Raw genomic sequence first — 12,749 nt, 5'->3', positions numbered from 1 at the left:
CTGGATTATCTGGGACAGAGGATGGTGTAGTAGCGGACAACCTTCCTTCATTGTGGGCTAAAATTTTAATTATTTCATATTGGCTGCAAGCTATAGGTGTGCATATACATAATAATGAAATTGACACTCGATATCTTATTCCTGTCTCCAAGTATGGAATTTTTGTGTCCTTTTTAAGTGCGCTTTTAAAGTAACTGTGTTAGCAGTTACTAATCTATATAAATTCTCCTCTGTTAAACCTGGTCCTGTTAGGATTGTATATATCTATCTTTGTATTAAGTCCTTGAAGTGAACTTTTCTTCTCTTTTATTTTAGTGGCAGTTCCATTATATTGGATTCCCGGTAGAACTGGAAAGAAATTATTTCATCCATGCTTACAGCATACCCCCAGCAAATATAAAAGAGGATTTTCTATCAAAATCCTTTTTGCTAACTACACCAGGTAATTTATCAAGCATTTTTTGCTAAATGATACTACTATTTTTTTAATCCATGTGATTGCACAGATTTCCTTAATAAGGCTAGAAATAGCTTCTGTTTTCAGTGTGTTTTGAAATCTGCCTAGCACCCTATAGACACACAGTCATCAAAGCTGAGAACTCAGCATCCAGCTCTTCAGCAGTGGTTTGTGGGTTCCCCCCCCCCCCCTTGTTTTGTTTTTTTCCTTGACATTTATCTTTTAGCAACAGAGGAATAGATACTGTTTTTCAAAGGAAAAAATACTTCTGCTGCTGTCAGTTTTAAAAGAATGTATGCTTTTAGCTATACAGTTTTTCAATGTAATTCTTATTAAACAAACTTCTTCATACTTTTACACAAAGGTATCTGATTTTTTCTAGGAAAAAGTAAGAGGCACAGAGTCAACCTCTCCATACCAATTTAGAATACTGCTCAAATTTTGTTTACATAGTTTCTAGAAATAAGGACATTTTTAAAAGAGCTATGGTGTCTTTTTGTTAAACAGATTCATTTAGGAGGCAGTTCTTCCATCAGGTGCAGCTCTAGGTGTTAAGAGTACTGGTTATATATCGAGAAGTATTGTGTTTTCATTGCACTGTCCTTTTTTTTCTGAACTCCTGCATAAGGGCTGTCAGACTAATGTTATTCTAACACGTGGGAGAAAAGGAGAATTGCTGAAAAAGATCTTCTAAAATGGCTTGCTGCTCAAAAAGCAGCAGTAGATAGGGTGATGTTTTTTGTAAAAGCCTGAGAAACCACAGTAACATGGAAAATACGTTCACTCTTGCAGCAGACCCCTTCTGCAATGACATGACAAATCGGTCTTCTGTACAAAAATACATGGTGGTTTCTTTTAGTGAAGTGAGTTCATAAGATACTTTACCAAGTGCTCTGAACTTCTGTCCAGAATGCTGTCTTATGAAGGACATTGAGAACTTCTGCAGAGACCTTTCTGTTTCATGCAATGAGGTGCATGGCAAGAAATAGGAAATTAACAAGTGTCTGGGTATTGAGCTCTAGTCTTATGTAATTGAAGATAAAAGTATCAGTAACTGAACAAACAGTAAGGGACTGTAGCTACTGGGCCATACTTACTTGAAATAAGTCCTGAACAAAACATTTCTAAGTTGTGGCAAACTAAGGATTGACTTCCACAATAAGAAATGAAATGATAAGAAATTTGTGCTCAAAGGACTATTAGTCAGAAGTATTTGGTTGTGTAAATACCAGAACACAGTCCATCAAGTAATTTAGAAGTACTGCTCTCTGTGTAGAGTTTGTGAAGGTCACTGATGGTAGCCTCCGGTGCAGTTAAGCAGCACAGGTTTTCCAACATGATTTAAAGGTTGGGTTTGTGATTCTGTTAGATATGCTGTTGTAAGAATAATGTAGCTTTTAAAGTGGAGTAATTTACCTCACCCTTCAGTGTATCCAAGTGTCAGCTACCCACTGAGGTGAAGTTGCAAAATGTTTGCTGTGGAGAACCACTTGTCTATCAACACATCTAAACAATCTTGGTACATATATACTTTCTCTTCTGTATCAAAATCGTATGCCTTAAAAAAACTCAACCATTTCTTCTATAACAGGAATTCTGGACCCTCTTCTAGAAGGGAATGCTCCCTTCTTCCCCCAAAAGAACAAACCCAGCAATGACATCTAATCTTGCCAGAGTAAAATTTGAAGTATTGTATGCTACATTCAATAAAAGGGAGCCCAAAGGTCCTAGTCTTAAATAAAATACAAGAATGTAATTACAGCATGCTGTAAAATATTTCAGATAAGATTACAGTATAATTTGAGTGGAAATATCCTTTCTCTTTAGAACGTTACATGAAAGCAGATTAAGAGGAAGTCAGTTCTTTCTGACGTGCTCTGTAGAAATGACACTCATTGGTCTTTGATATTTATTATATTGTTAGAAGTGATTTAATAATGTTAATCTAGATTATAATTGCCGATATGGATTTGAGGTGTGATTCGTTACAGAAGAAACAACAAATAGCACTTCTGTAACTAAGGATTATTTGTTGGGAGAAAATGCCCATGTGCCTGTACTACAGGATTGAGGTTGGTGCTGCTTATATAAAAATGCATCTAGTTCTTTTGAGTGTATTATATTGGAATTTGTAAGTAGGGAAAAAAGTTGATAACTACCATAAAGAATATCTGGATAATGAAAAGCTAGCAAGAGCTTTTGATGATAACAGGCAAGCAAAAATACTCCACTTTCAAATTCTTAAGTCTTTCCACTGAGTAATATAATTTATTATGTAAGCAAAATACCAACAGCAACTGTAGTTTGGGTTCTCCATTTAACTTTTTCCATGATGATTGCTTCTATAACAATTCCCATCTACTGGTAACATTAGAGTATGAATCAGAGTAAGGCATTAAACCCACAGTCTGCACTCTTCAGCTATTGCTTCTGTGTACAGGTATCTGGAATGAATCTTGGCTTAACATCTGCCACATCAATATTTTATACCTCAAATTCCCCACACTGTGCAATTTTAATATATAACCTATAGAATGTAAATGTAGTGAACTTGGATATGACTGTGATACTCTGTACACAGAATTCAATGAATACAATTCAAAAGATGAAGTATAGCAATGCTGGAGCATTTTGCACCACTTTTCGAAAAATCTCAGTTGAAGTTAGTTTTAATAAAATACAAAAATATCTATCAGCAGAAGATCAATACATCTGCACTGGGAGAAGGGCGTATTTGGGGGAAGGAATCCTCAATTAATCACGTTCCACAGTAAACATATCCATTACCATACAAATGCAGCTCGCTCTCGTAACATTCTGACACCAAAACGCTGCCATTCTCGCTGATATATCCATAGCTCCTGAGTTGTATCAAGACAGGCTAAAACTGCACCTCCTTTCCATGCAATTAAGCGGGGATCCATATCCTAAATGCAAAACACAGGTTGTACACAATCACTGGTGTAAATTTGCATAATTTTGAAAACTTGTATCCTAATTTTTCCAACAGTATTCATCACTTAAAATCTCAGGGACGAGAAAATAATTTTTTCAAAATTATTCAGGAAAAAATAGTGAGATAAAAGTATGGAAAGAATATTTAAGGTGTTTAGAGAAGTGTGGGTTTGTTTTTTTTTTAAGATACCTTCGAGGCATGTCATGGAAATCCTGCCCTCAGCAATGGAGGCTCTGAAAAATCCTCAAGTTCTGATTTTACAAATTTTGCCTGATTAATGTCAAATGAAAATTGCTGTTTCAATGCCATGCTTTCTTTTATCTTAATAGTAATAAAAAACACTAACACAATTTCTTGCTGAGCAGACAGGTTAACTTCATGGGCCAGTACTAACTGCTTCTTTAAGAATATTGCCTTTAGCTAATAAACACTTCAGTGATCAATACTAGTAACACTCTTGCTATACCTCTAACTTCCTGCCTATAACTGGAGAGTGCTATGTTATGAGCTGAAAGCTCTCCTAAATCTCCTCAGATATGCAACTGAAAATAGATCTTTTTAATCTTTTGAAGATTTCAACCAATTGTAGTTTATTAACCATTTAGCTGTCAGTTAACAGTATACCTTAGGTCTTGTGATAACTTCAACGTTTTCAACGACTCTTCTAAAAGAAGGTGGCATTTTGTTGAGAATTCGGTGTTGAAGAAACTCTTGAGCTTTATGGAACATAAGGCCACCTCCCACTACTAAGATGGAGCTGTACATCTTCTTTTTTGTATCATCAGATGCTGGAATAAATGGATATATAGAAATAGATCAGATTTTTTGAAGTTAATATGGCCTGTATTCATACTATAAAAAGTTTAGTGCAAGTCAAACCAGATAGTAAGTGTTTGCTTTTAAAGTTCTTTTTCTATTCCTTGGAGATTCAAAACGTCTAGCTCAAGAAACATCAACAAAGATGCAAGTATAAGGAACAGTGTAGCTACTCTAGATACGATAAAACTTAGGGACATACATCTGACTTTAGTGAAATATAGGAGTTCACATAAAACCACACTGACATGCATAATTTTACAGAATTGTACAAATGTAATTCTTACCGCAGCAGTCAATACTATGAAGAATGGCTTTGTCAAGGCCCAAGGCTTTGCCTTCAAACTGAGAAATAGCTGTTTTCCTGGACATGTGTGCAGTTAAAGGTTCCTCTGAATCATTTCCAGATATCATACAATCACTCTGGGAAGATCCCAGTTCTACTTCTTGTGGGTAGATCCTCTCTGAAATGTCTGAGGCTTGGCCTCTCAGGTCTCCCTCAAACGCACCAGGTTTCGACATAGATTTTCTATCAGCTGTAGCTTTTGCAGACTTAAAAATGAGAAAACAACTTGAACTATGAAAAAATGCAAAAACATCTTCTGCAGGTTACAGACCAATACAAAAACTTAACTAAACACCACTGTACTTCCTTCACCTTTTTGCACAGAAAGGTTAGGCATTGCAGTATTACCTCATATAATTTTCATTTTAATCTCTACTTTCAAAGTAAGGGTTTATTTTGAACTCCATTAGATTTATCAATGCAATAATATGAAGCCCTCTTAGACTCTGAAAATACACAGTTCTAATTAAAGACTTGTCTAGACATCCGTAATTCCTTAGCCTAAATTTATTCTTTAATGCTTCTAACCCAGGTAAAAAAACTTTGGTTTCTGAGATGAACTAATGAGTCCTGATTTTATTCCCCAATTAAATAATACTTAATGAAAAATAAAACTAGTATTCACACACCTGCTCCTGCTTACTTTGTGTGGCTAGCAGGTAATGCTCATCATGAGGATCCTCAGGGTCACCTTGTGACCTGTGTTGCAAAGTTGTCATTTTTTGTCCAACGATTCCAAAAGTTGCTGGATAAAACAGAGCCATTGGAGCCTGAAGAATGAGAGATTTGGCATAGTTTAACTATATAGTTTTTATCTTTTTTTGGCATTTACTATAGAAAAAAAGGAAAACCTTGTTCTATTTTTCTCACAATTCAAAATTAAATATATTTTTTTTCAAAATAGTTTTGTGAAAGGCAAAAGTGTTTTCAGCTTTGTGTAATTTAAAAAAAAAACAACATAAAAAATACACTTTTACACGTAGGTAAGTTTCTTTACAGATTCTGGCACTGTATGATAAATAAGTCCTCAACTGCAGGTTGTTTTGAAATTAGAAAATACAACGGTGACCTGAAAAACTTGCAAAATTAGCATTCATTCCTTGCACTTGAAGGATAAGTATAATATTTAGTTGAATCTACAACCATTCTGGCTAAAGCAAGTTAGGAAGTCTTGTGCAGCCACTAGTGCTGCATTAGGCCCATTCATACATATAGTAATTTTAAAACTATCAACAAGCATACATTAAGAACAATCCAGAAATCACGTGGGCTTAATAGCACTGGGCCAATATAAAGTGAGGTGCTGAGCCTGAATGCTGACTATAATTCTTATAATTTTTTTAAAAAATCACCTGTAATTTTTCATCCCCTAATCGGAACTGGTATAATAAAGCTGGAGAATCCGGATGCCGAATTTGGAACTCATGATCTTGCAATCCAGAAATATCCTAGGGTCAAAACCAATATAAACAAAAATTTATATCTTTCTATCAAGCCGCATAATCTATTTAACCTGTACAAAACAACAAAAAGTAACAAACCTCTTAAGACTATGAATTTCATTTACCTATTTTTGAATTCTCTTTAAAGTCTTTTCCCTGTAGCATGATCTGCCAAAACAGCTTTCTACATGCCCAAGCCTCTAAAATAAGGGTTTGTACAGAAAGAAGAGACCCGCTGGCTGATCTTACAAAACTGGAGTTGAAAAACAGCAAATATGCAGCTACTCTCGGCTTCTTTCAGTAATAAGAACAAAGAAAGTACCTTTCTTAGAGTTGGGATTCCTTTTGACTAGAAGAATAAAACAAATTACAAATACTTCAAGTCTAAAGCTTCTCCAGCTTTTGCCAGTGTTTGACTAAGTATTACATTTTATTCTATTTACAAGCAATTGTAGACTCACAAAAAGATTCCCCAGGGTAGCATTCTGTAAAGGAAAAAAAAAACCTACTTGGAGAATGCACTATTTTCCCTTCTCACCTGGTCTAGATGACAAAATGTCTCCTTTAGGTGCTGAAGGAGCAGGCAATCCAACTTATTAGTTAACTGACAGTCTCTATATGGGAATCCGGCTCGTTGCATAAGCCAATAAAAACACCGTGACACATCAGATCCTCCATATGCAAGGCACAGCCTAAAGCACAGAGAAGAAAAAGATTATTTTATTTATTTGCTGAAATACTGGCCTTCTACAGTAGTATGCATAGGAATACAAGGAACATTTTAGACATGCTATGATCATGACTTCCACATAGTTTGCAGAGCACAGTACCAGTTTTGCCTGTTTTCTTCTTTTAAAGATGTCAGAATTCTTTAAGGTTCACATTGTAACATGACCCTGTTATAAGGCTCACAGTAAAAAAAGCCCTCTCTTTATAGATTTTTTTTAATAATTTTTTAAGTCAGGTCTTTGGTAAGGAACTAAGTACAGGCTTATAATAATTCTGCATATCAAAAGTGTGCTGGTTTTGGCTGAGATACAGTTAATTTTCTTCATAGTAGCTGGTATGGGCTATATTTTGGATTTGTGCTGGAAACAGTGTTGGTAATACAGGGATGTTTTTGTTATTGCTGAGCAGTGCTTACACAGAGTCAAGGCTTTTTCTGCTCCTCACCCCCCGCCCCAGTGAGTAGGCTGGGGGTGCACAAGAAGTTGGGAGGGGACACAGCGGGAGAGCTGACCCAAATGACCAAAGGGATATTCCATATGAAGTCATGCTTAGCGTATAAAGCTGGGGGAAGAAGGCAGGGGGGACATTCCGAGTAATGGTGTTTGTCTTCCCAAGTAACTCTTAATGCTTGATGGAGCCCTGCTTTCCTGGAGATTGTTGCCGATAGGAAATAGTGAATGAATTCCTTGTTTTGTTTTACTTGGGCACACAGCTTTTGCTTTACCTATTAAACCGTCCTTATCTTAACCCATGAGTTTTCTCACTTTTACGCTTCTTGGTTCTCTCCCCCATCCCAGCGGGGGAATCAGTGAGCAGCTGTGTGGTGCTTAGTGCTGGCTAGGGTTAAACAACGACAAAAAAGATACCTGGTGTTGCGATGGGAAACACCATCTTCTACACAGCAAACACTTGTCTTCTGATCTCCCACATCTACTATACACGCGCTGCTTAAACCACTTCCAAAGGTAGCACAGACAGACTCCTGATGTACAACAATTCCTAGCAATATGAGAAAAAAATGTATCCAATTTATGCCAAGCTCCAGACCCATGTTGCTGACATTTAAGGGACATCTTAATGTCTTTTAAAATCAACTAGTAGCCTGACTCTGCACTGAAGTGTGTATATTTAGTGAACTTGGGGTGGGGGGAAAACACAAGTCAGATTTTTTTGTTGGGTAAGCCCTTACAGTCCTGTGAAAAGCTAAGAGCAAGATGGATGCCTATAGTCAAATGTTCTTATTTTTTTGCAAGATTAAAGGTACTGCCTCCAGACTTTACTGTTTTTTTTTAAACCAGTACTGCAGGGTCTTGGTTACCAGATGCACATAAGCATTTTCCTAATTTTTTTCTAGTTTTAATCAAATATCATTACCATTAGCATTTTAGATAGGCTGTTTAACTAGTTATAAAGCAAGGTCCAATTTCAATCTCTGCTTTCCTTTCAATCCATCTTTAACTCTGTAGAAGAGTACCTTCCTATTTGTATCACAAACCCATACTTAAAGCTGTGTAGTACTGGAGGTTTCAGTCTATCCTTCAAGCTAATGAAGGAAAAAAAAACCAAACAGCTCAATTGGGCTGTGCATTGCAGACAAAAACTACATAAAATTACTGTTTTAAAGGCAAATGTTTTTAGATAGATTAAAATAATTTAGTTATGCTGTATAATTAGTTCAGCTCTTCACCAAATTGTTATTTAGGAAATGGCCCTTTCAAGAGTTAATGATACATGAAAGTGAAAGTCAGAAAGTATCAGATGAATATGAAGCTTTGGGGTTTTTGTTTTAGTATTCTTCCTGTTCCTCTGAAGCTAACTCATTTCCACTGCAAATTCTTCTATCCTAGTGCCAGTACATTTTTACATAGTGTAATTAGGTACTGTTTACATTACTTCCAAGCAAAAACAGGAGGAATCAAGCAAAGTATGACTTAGAACCATTCTGTTCAAAAACTAAAATGGCCAATATGGCTTGTTCATTTTAACTTGATGAAACAAATCAAATATATATAGGCATGTGGACAAAAGATCTCGTGAGATCAGTCTCTCTTTTTGCAGTGTTTATTTACCACCTACTTAATTCTTTCAGATGAGAAGTCTCTTCTCTTTGTAAAATTAATGCCTTCTATTAGATATGCAAGAGGCTAAACAGGTTCACTATTTAAGAATAATATCCAAGCACATATTCTGCTGAGAGTAATACCTGGAAATGGCACTTTGTACTGATTAATTATCTGAACAACAGCAGTTTTAATCTCCAACATCTTATAATTAACTTACTGTTTGACTAGTCTCTATCATTTAACTTATTTTTCTTGTCCACTTTTTAAGCCTCTTTCCCGTTCATTCCTGGCATATCTAATACAAAAATAAATGACTTTGCAGCCCCAAAGGTGCTACTACTATGATGTATTTCAAATTAAGTACGGTTGGGTTACTGTGCCTTCCGTAATGACTTTCTGTGTTGTCTCTAAATGTGAAATCAGAGAGAGACGGCTAAGACTACAGCAGTATTTTTCCAGAAGACTAGCTAGAAACTTCAACTGTTTAACTGAAAGGAAACTGTATTGCTTTTTTTCATCAGAGGGATTTCCAGTCTAAAACCAAATATGCAGAAGCTACCAATTACTTGATTTTTTTCAAATGTTATTGCTTTTCTATATTTAGTGTATGCACTTAAGCCAACTCTGAAACCTCCTATTATGTCATCCTGTAGAGAGGACAGTAGCAGCATCTTACATCATATACTTTTTTTTTTTTTGAAGTCTAAGAATCTTAATGCTCTGTAGAGTTAACATTGTGCATTTTAAAAGTACTTAAAGAAATCAGACTGTCGATACTGTTATCTCAGCTGAAGTGAGAAACCCACAGTTGGAATATGTAAAAGCAAACCAAGAAACTTGTTTCAATGCTAGCCAACCATTTCATCCCATTAAAAGAGAAAACAGTTATGGGAATAGCAAAAGATGAAAGGTGCTAGTCCCAGCCAAACTGGGAATGATATGCAATACTGTGCCTTAAAGGAAAAAAAAAAATAAAAAAAAAATCTCTATGCTATTAATCATTAAATGCTTGCTTATGTATGGTTTTACCTGAGAAGCCCATCTTCATTAAGATCATATTTACCAGTTCTTTCACATGTTGTTTATTATAGATGTCTGGAATTAGTAAAATGCATCTGTAGTACTGAAGATAAGAACAGTAAATTAAAGCCAGCTCTCAAATTAAGTTTCACTTTGCATTCTTGAATACCTGATGCTAAGGAAGAAAGCATGATATAGAAGTTATTAAAAGGAGCAAAATTGTGGAAAGGGGGAAGGTTTTTAATAATTTGAATAATGAGTTCAGAAGAAGCACCAAGTTAAGAGTTTATAGACCACTAAAATGTTTAAAAGTCCATCATATATGAGAAAAACACCTGTTCTGCAAGGAGAAAAAATTTATGCAAGTATTAGGCACCCATTCCTCAGCTGCCTCCTTTTTAGTCAACAAAAAACAACCCCAGACTAAGACTGAAATTTCTACAATAGGATTTCCAAACCTCCTTGGTAGTTCTATTAACAATTTTTGCCTTAAAGACATGCACAACATTCCAAATGAAGTCTTAGGAACCATGCTCACCAGCAGCAGAAAAAAAATTAAGAAAACCACCAGTAAGGGGCTACCAATAACAGCAGGTTGTTTCTCTTTTATAGTAACATTTACAGAAGTGGATACAGCCCATATTAGTGTGTTCACAGCTCACCTTTAGGTCTTTCAGTGGTATTTCCAGATATTTTTGTATTGCATGTGACCATATAACTTCAAGGTCTGCTAATATGGCAGTGAGGGAGCCACCAGGTCCTGTGTGGAGATTCAACTGCCCTCTTCTAATAGGCCAATGTATGTTATAAGAATCTAGTGGATTAACGTACAGTGCCTGAAAAGAAGAGATTATGTTCTATGCATTGCTTTTCCCAAAAGATTAGAGTAACTAATACTAGAAAAATATTTCAGAAGCAGATACAAGATGACATACAGCAGCACTCAGACTGATGTGACAGCAATACAGTGGACAGGGCTTCATTATAAAGTGTTAAAGAAAAAAAATTAAATACGTGGTATAAACTGTTAGAATTTTCATATCCATGGATACAACAGTATGTTTTTCCATTATCACAAATTAGTAACTAAAATAATTTAAAGACTCTTTGAATATCACAAATACCTAATTACACATCACGGATTCCTCATACCAATCCTTTTATCGGTTTCTTGCCTTTTCTCTGAATTACACCATGTGGGTGAAGTTCTCACCTAGTCCCTGCAGAAACACTGATTTATAGCAGCAAAGGATCCAGGTTACTTGCTTGGCAAATGGGGGAAACTGGCTGGTTTTGCTGAATGATAATAATCATTCAGTTAGTCCATGGTAAAGCTTCTCATGTATCGCTTGACTAAATTATTTGCTTTTCAATACATACTAACATATAGCAAACTGCTGCTGATTACATAGCCATGTTAAAACTTAACACTAAGCCTCATTTCAGTGGGAAAATTAATCTTACCTCTTCTCCTACCAAAAATTCAGGATGATTTGATGTGTTTGTCCACTTGGCCCCAGAGCTGTGATCTAAAATAGCTGGCCGCATCTGTCTGTTGTATGACCTGGCCTGAAATGTATTCATAACAAATGCTGTTCATAAATATTTTACCATTCACTTTTTATGCATGGGGGAAAAAAAAAAAAAAAAAAAGAAACACACCCCCCCACCCCAGCCCTCAAAGAAGTGTTTTAAATCTTAATTTTCTCTGATCTTCAGAGTTGGGTCACACAATAGCACTATCCATATATGCTGCATTAAAAGATATCTATTCTTGTCCAGTAAAACTTAGCATCACACCAAACGACTATATGAATGAACAATCTAATAAAATCTTAAGAATGAGTTACCTGATCAGGTGACACTGGTATACGCCTTGCGCCATTTGACATCTTTTTGGACCATATTGCTTGGTCCACCATTTTAAGGCCATTTTGTCTCTGCTCAGTACTTTCAGGTTTCTAAACAAAATGCACAAATATGCCATGTAAATACTTTCTTTCCAACTACGTGTCTGCATACTGGTAATACTGAAGCTATTATTAAACCATGAAACCATTACTGTGGTGACAGACTGTAGAAAGGAGGGAGGTTTGTATCATGTAAAATGACCATATGCTTATTTTTAAAGAAACTTTTTTATGTTAGACTTCCCAACACCTATTTGTCCAAGTCAACTTGAATCTTTTAACTGATTGTAATGGCTGCTGGACTTCCTCTCCGGAGTGAGGAGCTCAGGATGTTATATATTTAACTACAGAAACATTAAGTAGGAGCAAGAATGTTCACATAAATTTCAATTATTTAAAGGTGAGATCTAATATTAATTTGCTTAATGATTTTTTGTACAGATTCAAATTATGAATTAGATCACTACATGTATTTTTCGAGCAGGTGGGACTAAAATTACTTGCTATGTTATCCAAGTTACAAACCAATTTGTAACCAGCGCATTCAGCAATGGAGCAGTCCAGTTCCAGTTCTACAGCTCTCATGCTCTAAACAGAAATACCGTGTGTGGTATCAGACCACAGAGCAGAGAAATCAATGCGTACAAACCCTCAACCTGGCCGTTTATTAGATTTAGTTCATTGTAAACAAATCAAATAAAACACAAACATAGACTGGTGCAAATCTACTGACTTCAGTAAAAAAAATGAAACGGGAAAAACCAAAGTTTGCTCCTGAGCCATCTTCTTCACTGGATAAACCCTAAGGCACGAGGAGCAGATAAGCGTTGCACAACAAAAAAAAAAACCAACAGCAATGCATCAATGCATAGTTACCCCCTCCCCACCCCCCCAATTTTTGCAAGTTGGGAGGAGGCGCGGCGGCGCGGCTCGGCTTACGTTGAGGCCGTCCCTGAGGAGCCAGCTGTCCCTGTAGGCCGCCTGCCCCTGCTGCTTGTGCCGCCGAGCGA

At 36.2% G+C, this 12,749-nt stretch overlaps 1 protein-coding gene across 1 annotated transcript in view; it reads right to left on the bottom strand.

The window, feature by feature from the left end:
* Positions 1-3,148: 3,148 nt before the first annotated feature.
* The window catches only part of ACTR8 (ARP8 actin-related protein 8 homolog (yeast)), a 10,904-nt gene continuing 1,303 nt past the window's right edge, over positions 3,149-12,749 (bottom strand). Inside the window, exons 3-14 of the mRNA XM_009880936.1 lie at positions 12,679-12,749; positions 11,680-11,790; positions 11,294-11,398; positions 10,492-10,665; positions 9,839-9,932; positions 7,613-7,745; positions 6,556-6,709; positions 5,928-6,023; positions 5,205-5,345; positions 4,517-4,781; positions 4,038-4,201; positions 3,149-3,384 (exon numbers count right to left, since the gene is read on the bottom strand). Of these exons, the coding sequence (XP_009879238.1) occupies positions 3,241-3,384; positions 4,038-4,201; positions 4,517-4,781; positions 5,205-5,345; positions 5,928-6,023; positions 6,556-6,709; positions 7,613-7,745; positions 9,839-9,932; positions 10,492-10,665; positions 11,294-11,398; positions 11,680-11,790; positions 12,679-12,749 (1,652 nt within the window). The 3' untranslated portion in view covers positions 3,149-3,240. The remainder of the gene's footprint in view (positions 3,385-4,037; positions 4,202-4,516; positions 4,782-5,204; positions 5,346-5,927; positions 6,024-6,555; positions 6,710-7,612; positions 7,746-9,838; positions 9,933-10,491; positions 10,666-11,293; positions 11,399-11,679; positions 11,791-12,678) is intronic.

The sequence above is a fragment of the Charadrius vociferus genome, unplaced genomic scaffold (assembly GCF_000708025.1).
Source record: "Charadrius vociferus isolate BGI_N301 unplaced genomic scaffold, ASM70802v2 scaffold63, whole genome shotgun sequence".
Taxonomy (NCBI): Eukaryota; Metazoa; Chordata; class Aves; order Charadriiformes; family Charadriidae; genus Charadrius; species Charadrius vociferus.
This window is presented reverse-complemented; position numbering and strand designations above follow the sequence as displayed.